This window comes from Conger conger, chromosome 13, assembly GCF_963514075.1.
Source record: "Conger conger chromosome 13, fConCon1.1, whole genome shotgun sequence".
Taxonomy (NCBI): Eukaryota; Metazoa; Chordata; class Actinopteri; order Anguilliformes; family Congridae; genus Conger; species Conger conger.
The window spans coordinates 5,660,916-5,682,710 of NC_083772.1; the positions used below are offsets into that span (position 1 = coordinate 5,660,916).

The 21,795-nt window shown below is 41.3% G+C and overlaps 1 protein-coding gene across 1 annotated transcript; it reads right to left on the minus strand.

Moving 5' to 3' along the window:
- Nucleotides 1–2,695: 2,695 nt before the first annotated feature.
- LOC133108082 (sodium- and chloride-dependent GABA transporter 2-like) lies at nt 2,696–15,803 on the minus strand. The gene is made up of 16 exons (XM_061217505.1): nt 15,653–15,803; nt 13,928–14,062; nt 11,890–12,030; nt 11,482–11,491; nt 10,266–10,301; nt 8,842–8,892; nt 8,360–8,492; nt 7,963–8,097; nt 7,721–7,824; nt 7,383–7,507; nt 6,538–6,650; nt 6,046–6,183; nt 5,633–5,735; nt 4,605–4,705; nt 3,751–3,921; nt 2,696–3,198 (listed from the first exon to the last, which is right to left on the minus strand). The coding sequence occupies exons 1-16, from the start codon at nt 15,801–15,803 to the stop codon at nt 3,085–3,087; spliced, it is 1,761 nt and encodes a 586-aa protein (XP_061073489.1). The 3' UTR covers nt 2,696–3,084.
- Nucleotides 15,804–21,795: the final 5,992 nt, after the last annotated feature.

The following is a 21,795-nucleotide window of genomic DNA, read 5'->3' on the forward strand; positions in this document are numbered from 1 at the left end:
TCCTTGTGAAGTCGCGGAAGCTGGATTTGCCCCAAGTTCACAAGTAGAAACTCTGACTTTGAGTGACGTTCTATTGCACTTTTCCTAGTAGAAGGTCGACTTCCGAGTTGTCTGGAACGCAGCATAAAAGGTTAAGTTAGGAAGATGACATGTAGGCCTACACAGCCTACGTAAGCCACCTGGGCAGCAGAAATTACCGTGACTTTTGTAAGCAAGGTTACTGTCGGTGAATGATAGATAGAAAGAAAAAGAAATTGCTTTATTGATCCCCGGAGGGAAATTGAATAACACGCTATCATTGTAAGAAGAGCATTTTGAAGGGAACATGTTTGCAAGGCTATTTTTATCAGCGTCTTCGGGCGCCTCCTAGATTGTACAAGCAACGCCACAAGCAATCATGACCAAAAATATATATGGCATTTCAGTTCATTGTTTATGTTTTTGTTTACATTTACAGGGATCAAAACAATCAATTCAAGAGCCATTTAAAACATTAAAACCATAGGTCAGGGGTATTCAACTTCAGAAGCCCTGTTGGCCACATGTAAATCTGGTTTAAATACACAGGGGAATGAGACAACCTATGGGTATGGGAGTGAGAGCGGTCTAACAAGTAGACAGCAGGTGAGACACATGAAAGGGCAATCATACAATAATAATGGAGGAACGAAGACTCGGGACTGGATTCACATAGACTCACATGTAATACAAATGGCTCCGGATTAGGGAGTAGGCAATCGCACAGACTTAAGGAATGTAGTTATAGAGAACAGGTGCGAACACTTTGCAGAATTAAAGCCTGATTTATACTTCTGTGTTGAGTCTATGCGGAGGCTACGGCGTAGGCCCTACGCCATGGAGAACATTTATACTTGTGCATTGGGGAGTCTGCGTCGCCAAAACGCAAATTTTTGTTGTCATTATATCCTATAATCATTTGCGATTAACTATATGGATCTTACTTCCGTTAAATTAATGGATCCTATTAGAAGGGAAATCTGAAAGGGGGTTTCAGATATTTTAAAATCTCTGGATAAAAAATACCTCTCACCAAGAACCTTGCTTTGCACACTTTAACCTTCCTTTCACATTGTTAATACTGAATACTTCCCAGGGAATGTTCTGTTCTTCCTTGCTTCTTCATCTTTGTCAGGAATTTGACATTGTTTGGGTTGATTGCCTCTCACAGTGTATGTATAGGTATGTTGCTGACCCCCAAATATCACAATTTCTTCAGTTTTCCTCAGTCATGGTACTCTACCAACCTTCCTTGCTTCCTTTGGAGAGGTGACACTATCCTATCCTCCAAACTGTCAATAATGTTCATTATTTTCTTGAACGTCGGCAGTGCAGATATAGCCTATCACAATATGCAATAAAATTAAAGTGCTGTTTATTGTGCTTTGCAATAACAAACTGTATTCTGTGCAGTGACTGTGGAACATTGTTCATATACTCCATGCTATTTATTTGGAGCTTGATAGCTCCATGAATCGTGGATGTTTCTACACTGTTCAACAATCATTTTTCAGATTTGGTGTTTATTGTGTTTTGCAATTAAATTCTTCGAATATTTAAGTGGGCGGCACGGATGGTGCAGTGGGTAGCACTGCCGCCTCACGGCAAGGAGGTCCTGGGTTCGAATCCCCGTCGGCCGGGGCCTCTCTGTGCGGAGTTTGCATGTTCTCCCCGTGTCTGTGTGGGTGTCCTCCGGGTATTCCGGTTTCCTCCCACAGTCCAAAGACATGCAGGTTAGGCTGATTGGAGAGTCTAAATTGCCTGTTGGTATGAGTGTGTAAGTGAATGGTGTGTGTGCCCTGCGACCTGTCCAGGGTGTATTCCTGCCTTTCGCCCAATGTATGCTGGGATAGGCTCCAGCCCCCCCACGACCCTGTTCAGGATAAGCGGGTTCAGATAATGAATGGATGAATGGATGGATGGATGGATGGAAATATTTAAGTGTCCTTTTATATACTTACTGCATAGTTTACAACATCAGTTCACTTGTGAAATACGTTTTAGATCAGATTGACCCAACCCTCCTCCTCCTTTTGTTACAGCACACTAAGGACGTAGTACACTACTCGCCGTCCCGCTGCAGGATTCTGATCAGCTGTTGATAATGTTGATGAGTCGGCTGGGCTGAGGATCCCGCTTGTGATACAAATTGTTGCCCTTAAGCTGGGTACACACTGTGATTTCTGCCACGATTCTGCAGTCGGGGGCACTACAGTCATTTATCAAACTTGCACAAAGCTTGGTTTATAACCTCTTTAGAGCAAGCTAAGTTGCAATATGGCTGAATAAACAGCCAATGCAAATTGAAATGGGCATGCCTTATTTCATAAATGCAAATAACTTCGAGCAGAAAAGATGGGATTCTCACAAAACTGGAAATAGATCTGGTTCTACTGTGTGAATAGGTGGTGCTATTACAGGGAAACATGTGAAAATTGCTATAACTAATGAACCAAGTTATTAAGTAACTTAAAATTGTGTATTTTGTGTCTTGGCCACAGGTCCAGACAGGCAATATATGAGACAATATACAATATATACAACAATATATGAAAAAAACATGGCCGGCATCAGCCAAGAATGCAGCACTTATTAGATCGAGTTAACATGGTTAACATGTGTCTTGTTTTATTTTAAAGTTCTTAAAGACGTACAATATATTGGAGCTTATCTAGTCTTTACGAGCACCTGCCATTGATGCTCTGGGAACAGGGGAAGGCACGCTGGGTCAGGACTGTGTTGTTGTACTTATACATTGTGCATATACTTATGCATTGTTAAAATGCATAGGCCTATATTCTGCAATCCACATACACATACAAATATGCAGCTGTTTATTAGTAATTAGCAACAATGAGACATTGTCAGGTGCTGCTTGCAGCTATATTTATTATTCTGATTGTATGCCTCTTAGAGAAAGGGCTCATCAGAGTGCAAAGGGTTAATTTCATTTCTTGTTTTTTTCTTTCCAAATGTGTTACTGAACTTTGAGTGTTGGGAAGCAAAATCAGGTGTGTTACCAGGATGTAACCCATTAAAAAATACTAAACAAATCTGCAAAATTAATTAGTTGGTCTTCAACTCTTCCATTTCTGTGGCAGTAGTCGCAAGCGCTCGCTCAGCCATTTGCTTCCGGGTCAGGGGGAGGTCATCACCAGGGTGACACAGATCAGACCATCTCTGTCAGCAGAAAAATAATAATGGTAGGGATCTTGCTAAGCAAGTGTTTTATAAAATATACATATGAAATGTAATTACTATTACATAATAATACCACTGATCTGTAAAATACTTCCACCTATTGTTTGGATCTGCTTCTAGGTCCATTCAGCACCAAACCAAAACAATGACATAGCATACTCATCATATATTTAAGAAAAAATACAAAATATGGACATTTTTCTTTTCTAGCATAAGCTGTCAGTAGATAAGACTGATAGTGTGCTGCCTAGGTAGGAGTAAGAATGGAAACAGACTACAGAATGGAAACAGACTCTACACTATTTTTCACCAGATATTGTACAGGACAGACAGCTCTATCCACACCCACCTGCCTTGAATTTGGCTCATTGCATATCTACTGATGTTGTGAGTGTGTGTGTGTGTGTGTGTGTGTGTGTGTATGTGTGTGTTTGTGTGCAATTCGGTAAAACACCCTGGGTAAGGGGGTGGGACAGTAAAAACAAGGCTAGCTTTCTGCACAGCTGTGGAGACAAGGGATCCAGGCCTCACCTGTCTGAGAGTGCCAGTGCTGATGGAGAGCTTGACCAGACTCCACCCTGGCACCAGTACAACAGAGGAGAGGGCCAGCAGCCAGCCCAGCACGTACGCCCAGTCTGGATACACATACCAGCGGTTAAAGGTCAGGGGCTGGTACTTCACCACAGAGAAGATGAAGGATCCCTACGGGAGAGGAGGAAGAGTGGAAGGTTTAATACATGTTACAAACATACTGCCATTGTGTCATAGAAGTAGAAATAACATGAAATTGAGTTCAGTTATTGAAACTGGGTCACACAGTTATGCAGTCAAAAACACTCAGTGACCAGTTTATTATTTCCTAGACCTTTAATTTTTACTTATTGATCATCTACTGTCATAACCCATCCACACCCAAAGTTTGACATGCTATGCATTCAGACTCAGCATGGGGCCCCTTCAATTATACAACTCGGCAGCCTTAGCCTCTCCAGAGTTCACAGGAATTCAAATTTCCGGTCTGCCCTGTACTCGCAGACTGGAGGACTTAATGGAGTAGCCTGCATGTACAAACTATAATAATAATCCCACTTTTAAGATGAGAGCAGGAAAACGTAACCTATAATCTGTTTACAAATGCCCAGTTTACATATGACATTTTCTTTACACATGTGAATGTTAGCTTTCCTATGCACAACACATCTTGTTTGTGAGTACAAGTTCTGCTATTCTCATTCATGCAAATTAATGTGACTAAAATTTGCAGTTTTATTCAATCTTAAATGCAACATGCTTGAGTTGTGCAATGATGAGGTTGTCCTGTAATACGTGAGTCAGGCAGATGCTCTGTCTCTGGACATCCCACAGTGGGGGTGAGTCAAACTCACCAGGGTCACCAGTGGGGTGAAGTAGAGCCAGCAGAGCTTAAAGAGGAGGCTGGGCCGTTCCCCGGTCATGTCCTCGATCACATCCATCATGCGCTCCGCCCCTGCTCCAGGACAAACAAGTGTAGTGTTGTGTATAAAGGGAAACTCAACTGAGGAACAAAATAAGATGAAATACCAGGGAATGGAAAATTGCATTTTCCTTTGTTATTCACATGGCTCTCTGGCTTAAAGCACAACGCTTGATTTTACGCTCAATATTATTATGAGAGTAAAACAATATTCATGTTCCCGGGTTACTTTCCTAAATGTTTTTATTCATTTTCATACACCTACGATAATAAGTACTTTGCTAAGTTGTAGGATTGCTATTTATTTATTTATTCATTTCTTTATAACAAACAAAGTCATAATTCATTCTTCTGATAACATTTTAAAACGGTTTGCAACATAGTCTAACTGACCGTAACTTTGCGGCCCCCATAGGTCAAAATTGTCACCAAATGTAATGCCATCACGTAATTCTGCCTGCTGCATATAATATGAGCTCCATTGCTGAACATTTGTAGCGCTTTTTAAAGCGTTATTACAATATTCAACTGAGGGTGCAAAATAATAATCTAAGGGTTTCTTGCACCCCCTGTAGAACTGGGCCTGCCATCTAAGTGTCAACACTTTTTTCTTATTGGCTATTGACAGGCCAAGGTAAAAACATTTTTTTATCATGGTCTTAATTTTTTAAGTAGGCTATGCATTTCTCTGCCGTGATGTACATATTTAGAATTTCATAAATTTCATATATTTAAAAAAAAGTAATTTTAGATATGCAACTATTTTCATTATCATCATCTGTACATTACGAGTACTCTGTATCGGTTCTTGTTCATAACCCATTCCCATTTGGTGCCATTATTTTCTTTTTTATTTCCATACAGTGTTGGATTGGAAAGGTACTGTTTGTTGTTTGCGCAGAAATGTGTTAATACAGCGAGCTATCTTCCTAAATCCATTGAGCAAAGTCCTGCACTCACCAAACAGCCAGCCCATGGGCAGAACTTCAAACACACACAGGAAGAACATACAGGCCCCATTAAAGGCATAGTAGTCGAAGAGCTGGAACACATACATCCCCCCCTGTTGGACAGAACGGGAAATGACAAGAGCAGATATAGGAAAATAAGGTCAGGAAGAGACTGAGATGTGTGCTTTGTGTGAGATCTGGAATTGTGGATATGATTAGTATCATGCAATATTCTTTCATATGGCCTGTAGTCTTGAACAAGGAAATTAAACCGGACTACTTCTATCATCATGCATTATTAAAAATTGGTAGTAATTAAGATATTATCTTTGTAATCTGTACGCCAAAGGAGTCTGTAATGAGGGAAATTAATAGTAAAATAGTGTCTATTTGAATGTATTTCTATCCCAGCTGTCTTCTCACCTGTGTGACCATCACCAGCTGCAAGACGAAGCAGGTGAGGCAGAAGAGCAGGAGGAAGATCTCTCTGCGCCCAGCCCTCCGTAGTACTTTGGGAAACAGGTCTGTCACCGACGTCATCACCACCTCCATCATCACAAACTTAAAAACAGACAGACAGCCCAGGGTTCACCAGAGAGAGGCAGGGAGAGAAAAGGAGAGCGAGGGAAGAGAAGAAAATGAAAGGAAAGGAGAAAAAATCGCTCACGCAATTCTTCCTCTGAGAATTATGATTCATAATTAACTATGAACTGTGGCACCGTTAGCTTGGCAAGTGCTGGGCTCTCTTGTAACCCAGCATGATGCCTTGCTTGCTCAGCACAGCTTTCCTTCATGACGAGCAAGAACCAAACTGGAAGGATCTAGAAGTAAACAGGGCCACAGACATTAGTAGTGGCAGCAGTATCACAGACTCAGCAGCCAGGAGAGGCGAGCCACAGCCAGGAAACTGATTACCTGAGTGTCCAGGCCCAACAGGATGATCATAATGAAGAAGCAGGCGGCCCACAGCTGAGATAGGGGCATCATTGCTACTGCTTGGGGGTACGCAATGAATGCCAGACCAGGTCCTGGGAGCAGGGAGCAGGGGAGAACATGGGAAAGAGAGACAGGAGGAGATTGAAGGACAAAGAACGATTTGGAGAAAAATAAATAATACAATGCTTACTGTTCTCCGACTGTCTGTCCCAAATTTTCTGTTTCCCTGAAATGGGAGAATGTATGCAAACGTGCTGAAATGTCTACATGGTGTATAGACTAAGTGTATAAATACTCTGAGAAAGTTGAGAATGTGCACTCTAACCACAGGTGAATTGCTTGATTACAAAGGTGCAGAGTACAGAGTAATATGTCCTTGTCCCAGGTGTTATGGAGCACATCGTATATTTTGCCACCCAGCTTGGGGCTGTACCAAATGCTCACCCAAATCTGGAATACACAACTGTCAGCCGCATTGCATGCAGAAGGCACCGTGCGGATTTGGGAGAGCTGGGACATCCATGACACCTGCAGTCATACAAGCGACCGGCGGGGCTTAGCCAAGAGTGATTAACTGTGGATCCCTCCCCGATGGACCCCGCTCATCCCCTGGGAAATGCGGGAGCCAACTGTGTGTCACCCTGTGCAACTACCGGGCACAGTCGACACGGGTCACGACCTGGATTCAATGCAAAGCCATGAGGCTCAGTCATGCACCCCAGTGTGGAACTTCACCCGAATGATCCAACCAGCAGCTCGTTTTGTTGTATTTTTATATATTTGTTACATCTTCATAATTTGTTTTGACATACTGCACAAAGTACCTGATTCTGCCACTTCTGCGATGGGGACACCCTGCTCATGTGCCATGAACCCCAGCACAGAAAAGACCACAAATCCTGCCACCAGGCTGGTCCCACTGTTCAGCAGACACAGCCATAAACTGTCCCTGTAGAAACACCATCAGGAGGCTAAACATTCTCTGACCAGCCCTCATTTATGCATTTAGTTTCTTCCAAGGTGAAGGAAATTAAGTGTTCACTGCTAAGTGGCATGCAGGATGTGTGTTGGTATCTGAGTATTACACTGGACAGAGCTGCATATTTATGGTTAAGAACCTGACTGTTTTCCTCTGCGTTTCTGCCCGAAGCTTGGGCCTTACTTGTAGCAGTTGTTGTTATAGGTGTTGTAGCTACCCAGCACAGTCAGAGTACCCACTCCAACACTGTAGGAGAAGAAGATCTGAGATCCTGCCTCCATCCACACCTGCAGTGACATCACAAACGTTTAACATATTGGATGTTGCTTAACAAATTCATTTGTTCCCTGGCTGGGTGAAATTAGGAAAGAGACATTTTACTGTGACAAGGTGATGGGGTGCAGCTGGTGTTATGGAGTACTTACCTGTGGGTCTGCCAGGCGGGAGGGGTCAGGGTACAGGTAGAACTCCACCCCCTGCAGAGCTCCAGGTAGAGTTAGCCCTCGTATCAACAACACCAAAAGCATCAGGTATGGGAATGTAGCTGTGAAATAAACTGCCTGATGGAAGAGAGAGAGAAAGAGAGAGAGAAATGCTGGTTCATTTCTATGGAGAAATATTATAAATAAATTCATAAAAAAGTATGAAAAAATAAATACAAAATGTCAGTCTGGTTGATACTGTATGTCCCTGTTTGAGTCTGTTAAATTCCACACCTGTCACAACGTGTTAAGCCTTTTACTTAGTTGGTCTCAATCTTCTGAGAGGGACCTTGTTTAAGGAAATTCTTTACTTTTATCTGTCAGTAAATCCGGGACAGACCTTGCCTGTAGACTTCACCCCCTTCCAGATGCAGAAGTAGCAGATGACCCACATCGTGATGAGGCACAGGAGCAGCTCCCACCTCACGCTGCCCACCTCCTCAATGCCCCCCGAGATCAGCAGCACACGTCTCCTGGGAGGGGGGAAGAGAGGGAAAGAAAGAAGGAACAAGAAAATGAAGGACAGAAAGCAGTTATTATTGTGCAAGCATAAATGTGAAAAGGTGAAACTAGGCCAATGTGCTCCATCCGCACATATACTTGAAAACTATACCCTTACACATCACCTAATTTATTAATCTTAGCAGACAATATTATCCAGAACAATTAATACAATTTACAGACATTTACACAACTGGATATTTTCAGAAGCAATTCAGGCTAAGTACCTTTGATTTGAACCCACAATCTCTGGTTTCCCAGTTCTATAACCCCGAATGCTGTAGGAGGTGCAGCCCTACAGAAGTCAGTCTGCAGACTTACTCCCAAAACTCGATGGCTGCAGAAGATGAGTTGTTGGTCCAGTTTGCAGTGAGGTTTTGCGGAAAGCGGAAATGAAAGCGCACGATTGTAAAGAGTGCTTTGTGCGTTTATTCATTCATTCATTTGTATTTTATTTTGATTTTGAGAGGCAAAATTATTTTAATAAGCCAACTGAATGTTGTAATTATTCATATCATATAAAAACGCAACAGAATTCAACATGAAAATGGGTGATGTTTCATTCCAGTAAACCTGATTAATTATTGGTTAAGTGGGGTATAATATAAATTCAATAAAACACGTAAAAAGTTTGCTATAAATAGGGCGTTGCCTGCTTAGGCCGTCTGGCCTCTCTATCCATTACTTTGGCCTATTAGAAGATTTGGGGCATGGTGTAGCCTACTTCGGAAAAAGCGCATATTCAAATACCAAGTCAATTGGTAAGGCTCGCAGAAGAAACAATGAACACTAAAGGCGAGTTCTCGTTCAAACATCATGGTATAGAAGTGGCATGGCATGTGGGCCATGCTTGCCTGAGTGACATCCAGAGCTGGATGGACAACCACTATATAAAGCTCAACCCAGGCAAGACTGAAATGATATTCATCCCTGCTAATACCTCTCCCCACCTGGATCTCTCCATTTCCCTTGGGGATACCACACTCACGCCATCACCCAGTGCAAGGAACCTCGGCGTGGTGATGGACAGCAGACTGTCACTTTCCGAGAACATTGCAGCGGTGACCCGGTCATGCAGTTCTTCCTATACAACATACGGAGAATCCGCCCCTTTCTCACCCCCTACTCGACCCAGCTCCTGGTCCAAGCGATGGTTCTGTTCCGCCTGGACTACTGCAATTCCCTCTTGGCTGGCCTCCCAGCGTCCACCATCAGACCCCTCCAACTTATCCAGAATGCAGCAGCTCGTCTGGTCTTCAACCTTCCCAAATACTCACACGTCACCCCCCTGGTTACTTCCCTCCACTGGCTGCCTGTCATGGCTCGCATCAAATTCAAAACATTGGTGCTAGCCTTCCAAGCAGCTAAGGGGTCTTCCCTAGCTTACCTACAAAAAATCATCAGACCCTAAACCCCTGCCAGACCTCTTCGTTCAGCCTCCACAGGCCGCTTGGAACCCCCTCTCTGAACCTCTACCTCACGCTCACGACTACTGTCTATTCGGTCAATCCGATATGACGTGAAGGCAGCATTAGACTCTGTTTACATTACGTTTAAATGTATTGCTTTAATAATTAAAGCATGGCTTACTTCCAGAAAATGGTCAGGTGCTTTCCGTCCTCAGCTTAAGTCAATTGGTAAACAAATGTAGGCCAATTACTAATATTTAGATGTTAGTTTGGATGAAAAGAAGGAAGCCTGCACACTGATATGTTCCTTACACACCTTTATTGTAGACAACATTTTGATCGCAGGGGATCTTCGTCAGTTTTTGCACATCACTTTATGTGTCTCCACCAGGACAATCAGCTTTATTTCCTCATTCATCTTTGAACAGAATAAACTACGGACAATAACGTCGAGTTCAAGTTTAAGTTTATTATAAGAAAACATCATGGCATAGAAGATGTCAGGAGTTCCTGTTTCATGAATCCCGCGCAAATTTTTAGTTTGTTTCCGATCACACATACATTTGCACACAGATTTCCGAAAATATTGATAAATGAGGCCCAGCGAGTGGTCAATGTGCTATGATGTTCGATTCTATTCAGGCACACTTAGGGGTAGGAAAAGGCGATCAGGCTGAATGGCCTGTTCTTGCCATTATGTTATGTTATGTTATTCTACAGTTTGTCTGCACAACATCGGTTTACAGGGTCAAATGCAGTAATTCATCAGTGATATTTATTTTAAACAATTGCAAAATGAGGAGACAATAACGCTGGTCTTCCAGATCATTTCAGAGGTACATACTTCAGTTATAATGATGTAAATTAGCTCATTTGCATACTTGTGAACATTTTTGTAGCAGTCTATAATCTGAACCAAGTAAGATGTTGTTATCATTATTTCACATTCTAAATGAGAAATGAGAAAGGTTTGCAAAGTTCCATGATGATAGGACTACTATGCACTGAGAAAAATGGTTCTTGAGTCCTGTAATAGAGTCCAAAATCTGCTTTTGAAAAAATCGACTCAACGGTAGGAATGGTAAATAATTATACTCATTTCACCATACACATGGCGTAATCATTCAAAAGGTGGTATTATCCTGAAAGTTTAATATTTGAAGGATGATTTGCAGCAGTAAACAGAAAAGTTGGATTTGACTAAAAATGTTTTAGTTGAACAGAACCTTAAACAGTCATGAAAGTCATTGTGACACGATTTAGTCTGGTTTGCTGATACATATGACATTACATTACATTATTGGCATTTGGCAGACGCTCTTATCCAGAGCGACGTACAGTTGATTAGACTAAGCAGGAGACAGTCCTCCCCTGGTGCAATGCAGGATTAAGGGCCTTGCTCAAGGGCCCAACGGCTGTGCAGATCTTATTGTGGCTACACCGGGATTAGAACCACCGACCTTGCGTGTCCCTGTCATTTACCTTAACCACTACACTAAAGGCCGCCCTTAGTATTACAGGCTGTCAGCCTGGTGTATTACAGGCTGCCCACATACATTTATCTGTCAGTAAATTCAATAATTGTGATGTCTATTCCCAACTCTGTTGTTTCTTGATGCCTTTAATGGCAATTTTTTATGTTCGGCCATTCCAACTCCCAGTAATTATAATGCGAGGGATTCTTGGGCCATAACAGGCATGCATTGTAATTACAATAATATGTCTCTCATGTTTCATTGATCTGAATTTGCTGTACATTATTTTTTCCTGTCACTCTGAAGGACTGTGCGACTGTGGTACACAACTAAAATTGGGGTTATGAGTATTATAACCAGCTCAATGTAGCTTAGAGACAGACTTTGTACCTTTATCTACCATGGATTTTAGCTAAAGAATATGTTGCCTGTATTTCAGCTGTTATTATAGCCAGCCCAGTGTTACACAACATGTCATACTTTACCTGAGTTCCAGGTGTTGGAGCAGCTGGCCCAGGGCAGCTCAGAGCTGAAGGAGAAGTAGAGGTAGAAGAGGGCCCAGGCCAGGATGATGATGTAAGACATGCAGCTGTAAAGCTGGATCAGCTGACCTCCATAGCCAACCCCTGAAACACACATACATACACATACATTCACTTAGCAGCTGGCAATAGCAGTTGTTGGTTTGAAAGCTGCTTTGTGTAGTTTCTGGTTATGAATGCCGGCTGTGGTTTCTTCTCCAAAATTGCTCCCTATTTCCTATATACTCCCTGGTGTAAAATCTAGCTATGACCAGCTTGAAATGCCAGCCACCAGCTGTTTCAAAACCTAGCTTGAGCTGTTTTGTGTACTATTTTGGTCATCAGCCAACTTGGTCTAGTGTCCAAATTCTTAAATCAAAATTGGCATACATTTTAGGGCACCAAAAATGTCCCACAATGTACCATAATGTCTAGCAAGCAACCATGACTACTAGAAAGGTGAAAGTTAACCATGATTAATGTTTACAAAGTTTTTTTTTAACTTTAATATACGTTAAGCAGTTCCTCCACTACAGTAAGTGGCACAGTTTCCTAGCTAGCGTCTTCTTATAATTGACATGACTTACAATTCGCCATCTACCATGTCTATTGGTCAAAAGTTCAAATAGCAATCTTCTAAGTGAACTGATGCTTGTTCTTGGGCATTAAGTGATATAATTTGATTTTATATCAAAAGCAGAACCTCTACAGAAGTCTTGATTTATGAACAAGCTAAATGGTATGTCAGTGGTTTTCTAGCGACTGTGTATGAAAAAAAAAATTGCCATTCGCAAAGTTCTTCCTCTACAATATACGCCGTATCCGTCATCTCCTAACGGAGAAAGCCACCCAGCTCCTAGTCCAGGCACTCGTCATTTCCCGCCTGGATTACTGCAACTCCCTCCTAACTGGTCTCCCAGCTTGTGCCATTAAGCCCCTCCAGCTGGTCCAGAATGCTGCAGCCTGCCTGATCACCAGTCAGCCCAGGTCGGCTCATGTTACCCCGCTCCTCATTGGCCTCCACTGGCTTCCTATTGCCGCACGCATCCGATTCAAGGCCCTAGTGTTGGCATTTCAGGCTGCTAAGGGGACTGCCCCACTTTACATACAATCCTTAACACTTAATAGGGATTAGGGGATAGGGATTAGTGAGCCATTTTAGTCAGTCATTTTTCATGACTATTTCTCTGTGTGATTATCCCACTTTCCCTAAGAGCAGTTAAACTCTTGGCTTCAGAGAGCTACATTCTGATGTAGAAGCAATATTGTAATGACAGTCATTATAAATGAATTGTCCCAGATGAACTTTGGTTTGGGTAATATACACTCACTGAGCACTTTATTTGGTAGACCTGGACACCAGCTTGTTAATGAAATATTTAATCAGCCAATCATGTGGCAGCAACTAAATGCATAAAAGCATGCAGACGTGGTCAAGAGGTTCACCTGTTTTAAATTGCTCACTGAGTGTAGACATTACAGCAAATTATTAGCTGCCTTGCAAGGATGCTGGACACCCAGAAACAGAAATTGACCTGATCCACATTGGGCTATTCCACACACTTAAAATAGTGCCAGCCTGTAGCATAGTGGTTAAGGTACAGGTCTCCTGCTTAGTCTAATCAACCGTACGTCACTCTGGATAAGAGCGTCTGCCAAATGCCAATAATGTAATGTAAGGTAACACGATGAGCCCCTCCAGCAGCCTAGAGTCACAATTAATAACTACTCTGCATTCATTCAACAGTGCCCTTCAGAATTGTTTTTTGGTATTTTATTTTATGCCAACGCAGTTTGCATATAATACCCAGTGAGGTTTGCATGTGAGAACCATTCAAATGAACCCCTAGCCACACTGGGAAATTTGAAATGAAAGGGCTGGTCATTTAATCACAGGCTTGTAGCTGGTGAACTTGCCTCTTCTCTCCATTGCTCCCTGTCGGTAAAGCCAAAGTGATCTCAATTGTTATTAATTTGCCCACAGAGGTTTCTGGCCTCTCACCCTCAGCCAATGGGCACAGTTTCCTCCAGCAGGTGATGGCCCCCTCCTGGGTGTACTGCCCCATGGCAGTCTCCAGCAGGAACAGGGGTATCCCACAGGTCACCGCAAAAACCAGATATGGCACAAGGAACGCTCCTGCAGATACACCCACACACAAAGGTAACATTTGAGATAAGATCTCACAACAGGTATTTGACCAAAACCAGAGATTGAGTGTGAGTGTCTGTGTCGCTCAGGTTGGGAGCTTTCCATAATGCACTCCAACCTGGTAAGCAACATGGACACAAACAGACAATATGGTAATGTTCCTGTACTTTGTCTGTTTGTTTATTGTTATTCTTGTTGTTCATGAATATTTCATATCTGGTTTATTGTGATACATTACAGCCCATTGCATTCGTCATCCCCTGTTATGTCTGTGTCTGTATGTTTTTGAGCCATAGTCACTCCCCTATCTGCGTACTGCACTATTCGGGTGGTTTTGGAGATTTCCGGGTTTCAACGATTCCTTCCCAGTCTCGCATTTTCTTACTTCCTGCTTTTTCACTCATTCATGTTGTATAGCACTAATCGTATTAATAAGAACTAACATCGATATTGTACAGTACTAATTATATTATCAGACTAACTGTCTGTGGTGGCACGGATGGTGCAGTGGGTAGCACTGCTGCCTCACAGCAAAGCGGCCCTGGGTTCGAATCCCCGTCGACCGGGGCCTCTCTGTGTGGAGTTTGCTTTGTTCTCCCCGTGTCTGTGTGGGTTTCCTCCGGGTACTCTGGTTTCCTCCCACAGTCCAAAGAAATGCAGGTTAGGCGGATTGGAGAGTCTAAATTGACCGTAGGTATGAGTGTGTGACTGAATGGCGTCTGTGCCCTGCGATGGACTGGCGACCTGTCCAGGGTGTATTCCTGCCTTTCGCCCAATGTATGCTGGGTTAGGCTCCAGCCCCCTGCGACCCTGTTCAGGATAAGCGGGTTAGGATAATGAATGAATGAATGACTAAGTGTCTGTCTAACTAATTAACTAACAGTCACTTTTTTGGGTCATTTAGATTTTAGCACGTAACTAATTTACTAACATTATCTCCTGTTTTAATAATGCTCTGTAACTCTGCCTCTCTATTCTATCCCTGATTAGTTGCTTAGTTTCAGCAAAGTGTTCGCACCAGCCTCTCACTATCACGTCTCCTAACTCAAATGTCCACTCCCTAATCCGGAGCCGTCTGTATTACGAGTTTGTCTGTGTACCCAGTTCGCATTTTTGTTTCCTCCTTGTTATTGTATCATTACCTTATTATGTTCTACGACAACCCTTTGCCTGTTTTATCGAGTTTGCCTAGCCCCTTTGATTTGTTTGCAGGTTTCGGATTTGATTCTTCTGCTTTCATCAACTTTGATTTTGCCTGGCCCTTCTGTACCTCTGCCTTCTGATTTTCTGGATTTTTGACCCCTGGTTTTTTTTCGACTTTTCTTTTGCATCTCGTTTTGGCATTGTTGTCTTGTGATCTCTTGGCTTTGGACTTGGACTGTAACAAATACAACGTTTTAGGAATGCGCTTGGGTCTTCAGCACCGTACATAATAATTATACAATTCAGAATCACTAACTATGTACATAAACAAATCCTTACTCACGCTCCTTTAAATTCATTGACCCACTTTTATTCATACTTATTCACTCTCCCGATCATTCACACTCCTACTCACTCATTTATATTCCCACTCACCGCCGCCGTTCTTGTAGCAGAGGTATGGGAACCTCCACACGTTTCCCAGCCCCACAATGTTCCCTGCCACTGCCAGGAGGAACTCCACCTTACTCCCCCACTGCCCCCTCTCCTCCAATGGCCTTTCTGCGGACTCCCTCTCCTTCTTCATCCCTCCTGCTGTCCGTTCTACACTCTCTGACCTTATTCTCTGTCTAGACACAGCAACGTAGCAGGCTGATGTACCTGCAAACTGGGAGACCGCATGTGCAGAATTTGTTTCTGTGATACTGGGCCAGTTAGTGACAAGTTACCACTTTCAATATTTTTTGTGCTGTGTAATACTGAAATTTGCATGTTCTGCCATGGAAAGCAGTCCAATGACGCAAGTCCTGCACTCACCAAACAGCTCCATGGCCAGAACCATCATTCCATGGTCAAAGTGACTTAGATCAAATTTTTTCCTCATTCTGATGGTTGATGTGAACATTAACTGAAGCTTCTCAGTCGTATCTACATGATTGTATGCATTGCACTGCTGCGACGTTATTGTCTGATTACATAATCACATGAATAAATTGGTGGAATAAAGTACAAATTTTCCTAATAAAGTGCTCATTCCTTATGTACTCCTTATGTACTGTTCCTCTGAAAATAATCGATTTGGTTGTTGATTCAAAGAGAATATTTGATTGAATCCTCAGCAGCCTGCCCAGTCGTACATGTTGTTTGACGTAGACCACCATAGTTACATTACCTGTAGCAGGTATTAATGCATTGTGTGTTGGAAGCCTTGTCAGTGCATAGGTCAAGATAGATGGTCTTGGTGCTCGTGTGAATCACCTGTCTTTTTCAGCTTTTGCCAAACATTATGACATTATCTCTCACTTCACACTTATTTTAATAAAGAAAATAAAACCAGGGAAGATCATAACACAGGCTATTAAACTGCATATATCACATTTATTACACTTATTATGCCAAGAAATTGTAGTTCATTTTAAGTAGGCTGGACATGCATGCATTGCATGAATGAATGCCCCAAAATGAGCAATATACCATAGACTGGGCTGCAACTTGTGCCTTAGTCCTGGGACCTGTCTGACTGGAAAATAAAAATACGCTACACCAAATTGGCAGTGAGCTGCTCACTCTTGACTGACACACCCTGAGCGGGGCGGCCTGTAGTGTAGTGGTCAAGGTAAATAACTGGGACACGCAAGGTCGGTGGTTCGAATCCTAGTGTAGCCACAATAAGATCCGCACAGCCATTGAGCCCTTAACCCTGCATTGCTCCAGGGGGGGATTGTCTCCTGCTTAGTCAAATGAACTGTATGCTGCTCTGGATAAGAGCTTCTGCCAAATGCCAATAATGCAATGTAATGAGCAGTGGCTCTCCTCCCATTTTGTCATGCCGAGAGTCCCGAAATTGCCAGAGGCTTCTGGAATATACAAAATTAATGAATCAATCAGGCCAGCTCACAACACGCCAGGCACTGGCCAGAAATTATGGCCCTTGGTGTTTCTCTTGGTTAGCACTGGTTTCCATCTTGCTACACTCAGAAATTCCACTGTTGCCTGGTGACTTTATTATTTTAGAGTCATGAACGGCGACATATCTGATGCTAGAGAGGTTCTTTTGATGTTATTTTGGGATCACGTGTGACTTTCTGGTCAGTTCAGACTATGCCCTTGGAGGAATTATGGCAGGCCAGCCAGTCCTCTGGAATTCTTCTCCATCTGGAGATAATGGTTCTGGCTGTGGTTTGATGAAGTGCCAGAGCCTTAGAAATGTAACCATTCCCAGACTGATATATTTCAACCGCTTTTTTCGCATCTTCTGGAGTTTCCTTTTATCATGGCGATTTGAGTTAAGTTCCGCACCTATCGCTACATGTTGAGCGTTTTACATGGTCTCACTTTGCGGAGAGTCGCCTGGGTAAGGAAATTACTTACTTATCTCTCTCAGTAAATCAGGGACAGACCTTGCCTGTAGACTTCACTCCCTTCCAGATGCAGAAGTAGCAGATGACCCACATAGTGATGAGGCACAGGAGCAGCTCCCACCTCACACTGCCCACCTCGTCAATGCCCCCCGAGATCAGCAGCACACGTCTCCTGGGAGGGAAGCAGAGAAAATTAATTAGAAAAATGTTATACTACAAAATTAACCCTTAAAAAACCTTATCCCTAGCCCCACCTCACCCAAACCATAACACTAACATTACATTTTAATGATACTAAATGTAGAAAATTAAGCAAATTAAGCAAATTAAGCAAATTACACAAATTTCACAAATGAAATAAATACTTAAATTATGAAAAATTCTAAATTAGGAAATAAAACATTCTCCCTAAAAAAACCCTTACCCTAACCCTCAACCAACCCTTAGCCTAAACCCCATCACCCTCACCCTCACCCAGATAACATTATATTTTAATTATCAAAAATTTAGAAAATTAATGAAATGGAAAAATTGAAAAATTCCCAAAATTCCAAAATACTTCAATGACATTCAAATGAAAATAAATAAAAAATTTTGAAATTAGAAATATATAAGAATATATAAATTTTTTTAAACCCCGAAAATTCATTTAAAAAAATATATATTATGAAATTATGAAATAAAACATTCTCCCTAAAAAAAACCTTACTCTCACCCAACCGTAAGCCTAAACCCCATTACCCTCACCATAACCCTAACACTAACATTATGTTTATAATTGTCAAAAATGTAGAAATTCCAAAAATGACAAGAAATGAACATATACAAAAATTTGAAAGCATATACAGAAATTACAAAATTGTGAATTACATTCCAAAAATTCTAAAATTCTAAAATTCTAAAATTCTAAAATTCTAAAATTCTAAAATTCTTTCATTATTCTAACATTATGTTTTAATTATCAAAAATATAGAAATGCAGAAATGACAGAAATGACAGAAATGACAGAAAAATCCAGAAATGGAAAAATTCCTAAATTATTGAATTACATTTAAATTATAATTTAAAAAAACATTGAAAAAAAATTTACAAAAATAGCAGAAATGTAAAATTAAAAAAGTAATGTTATGAAATTAACCCGAGAAAAACCCTAACCCTTACTCTCACCCCAAACCTAACCCCACCTCACCCAACCCTAACATTACATTTAAATTATAATGAATGGAGAAAATTACAAAAATTACAAAAATTCCAGAAATGGAAAATTTCCCTAATTCTTTACCCTCACCCCCAACCGTAACCCTCAACCAACTCTAACCCTGAAAATTATATTTTAATTATCAAAAATGTAGAAAATGACTAAAATGTAGAAATATCCAGAAATGAAAAAATACAAAAATGAAGAAAATTACAAAAAGGACAAAAATGACAAACAATGTTTTATTATAATTTTATAATGAATTATTATTTTCAATGTAGAAAATTACAAAACTTACAGGAATGCCAGAAATGAAAAAAGATTCCCAGAATTCCAAAATACTTAAATAACATTTAAATGATAATAAATTACAAAAATTTAAAAAATAAAAATAAATTGAGGTAAACCTATGAAAAGACTGCAATAGGTTTACATCGCAAAGCACTTCCTTACACTCGCCTAATAGAACTGTTTTTGAGAACACATTAGGCTTCTGACATATATTTTAGCCATGGCAATTATCATCTTTCTGATCGGCGTGTTTCAGGGGGAGACAGGGCACAAACGACAAGTTTAGGTTTTCACTTAATAAAAATATATACGCGTATATTAGAGTAAATATCTTTCATCCACAAAGAAGATCCAGTACATGTCTTTGCTATATATATATAACAGTCTACAGTCTCTATGTTGTCTAACTAAACTCATATGACACAGTTAATGCGTGATGACCCTGGTGTAAATGCTATGACCAGTTTGAAATGACCAGCTACCAGCTGTTTCAAAACATCTTGAGCTGGTCAAACCATGTTAACTACAGATGTGGTCTGAATTGCTCAACCAGCTACCAGCGGTTTCAAAACCTAGCTTGAGCTGTTTTTTTCATGAGGGGAATATCTCTGAAGAAATGGATGAGAGCAAGTGCTATGTATAACAGAGTAAGTACATGGCATACATGGAATATACACTCAGTGATCACTTTATTAGATAGACCTGTACACCAGATTGTTAATGCAAATATTTAATCAGCCAATCATGTGGCAGCAACTAAATGCATGATTGGCTGATTAAATATTAAGTCATTATTAAATATTAATCTGTTGTTCAGTCCAAATGTCAGAATGGGGAAGAAATGTGACTTTGACTGTGGAATGATTGTTGGTGCCTGACAGGGTGGTTTGAGTATCACAGAAGCTGTTGATCTCCTGGGATTTTCACGGACAACAGTCTCTAGTGCAGGGGTACAAAACTCCTCTCCTGGAGGGTCGGTCTGTACTTGAGCACAGTATAATCTTTTGGATACACTTGCAGTCTGAAGCTGTAACTGGTACCTTTGCAAATATCTGATCAATACATTATTTAGTTAAGAAATAATGAACAGCAGAATTTGGCACAAAATCCTGAAAGGGATTGGCCCTTGCGGTGTGCACCTTCTCTAAAGTTACAGATGTCAGCCAGCACACTTACTCCCAAAACTCGGTGGCTGCAGAAGAGGAGTTGTTGGGCTGTTTGGTCCAGTTTGCAATGAGGTTTTGATTGGAGAAGTCCACACAGTGATCTGAAACACAGAGTAGCCTTTCCTAAATCATCAAACATACTCATCACACACTGCAGCTGAGGTATTTTAAACAGTCATAACTGTCACAGCAAACGAGTCATTCTGATACTGTTGAGTCTGATGTACTTAGTATATGCAGACAGCCATTATTAAACCAGGCTTTATACAATGGATAGGACCGGTCCATTGTCTCAAATGGTCAGTTTGTGTCCCAGCTGAGCCAATATCCACAATACACGCATGGCTAAATGGAATGTTCAGAAATCATTTAATATTACTCCGCATTTGTAGATCACCGTTATCTAATTTGTACCCAAAATTAACCTAACCTAATGTTATCATCATTTAGCCATACCGCTGCTTAGCAACCAAGAAACTGTTCAGTAGTTCCACAAAAATTGTCTTTCTTTTGTGAATTTTTGAAAGATGAATGTGGTAACCGTTGTATGAAAGCGTTATGGAACAAGAACCCGTGGTATATCGTGAATATTGGCACAGCTAGTGGGATGGTTAGGCGCTACTGACATTTAACAAGTGTAAGGAAAGCAATGCAAAACTAATATCTTACAAAATCAATACTCTTATCCAAATATGGTATATCATATATAGTGAAGTCCGTAAGTATTTGGATAGTGACACAATGTTTGTAGTTGTGGCTCCAGAGCATTGGATTTGAAATGAAACGATGTAGACGGTCAGCTTTAGTTTGAGGGTATTTACAGACATATCAAGTGATCTATGTAGGAATCATGGCCCTTTTTAGTTTGAGACCTCCTGTCTACGTGTCTGCAGTGTGAAGGAGGAGTTAGAGCACTTTACACCACATTTCATACTTTACCTGAGTTCCAGGTGTTGGAGCAGCTGGCCAAGGGCAGCTCAGAGCTGAAGGAGAAGTACAGGTAGAAGAGGGCCCAGGCCAGGATGATGATGTAACACATGCAACTGTAAATCAGGATCAGCTGACCTCCATAGCCAATCCCTGAGACACAAACAGATACTGTACACATAGCTATATACACATACACAAACTCAATTAACAGCTGGCAATGCCAATCATTGGTTTTAACAGCTACTTTGTGCAATAAATGGTAATGAATATGCTTGCTGTGGTTTCTCTTCATATTTGTATTCCTGATTATTTCACTGATGCCTTCTGCTTTGAGAGACACTCTGGACAAGAGCATCTGACAAATGGCAGTAATATATCGTCACTATTTCCTCCCGTATGATTATCCCATTTCTCCCTGCAAGAGTAGAGTCCACCTCTTTGCATATGATGGTTGTTCTCGAGGTATGCTTTGGATCATTGTCTTGCTGGAATACCAAACCTCTTCAACATCAATGTCTGGACTGACCTTTCAATTTCATGATATTTGGTGGAATCCATTATTCCTTCCACTCGCACAATATTTCCTGTGCCCTCAGCTGCCACACAACCCCAAAGCATAATGGATCCATCTAC

Bases quoted from the DNA above. Each gene is read 5' to 3' on its own strand.
- LOC133108082 (XM_061217505.1), bottom strand. From the start codon at position 15,803: ATGAAGAAGGAGAGGGAGTCCGCAGAAAGGCCATTGGAGGAGAGGGGG. The intron at 5,736-6,045 runs GTGAGAAGACAG...TCTGTCCAACAG, and splicing joins AGCTGGTGATGGTCACACAG to GGGGGGATGTATGTGTTCCA. The intron at 3,199-3,750 runs GTGAGGCCTGGA...TTCTGCTGACAG, and splicing joins GCACTGGCACTCTCAGACAG to AGATGGTCTGATCTGTGTCA.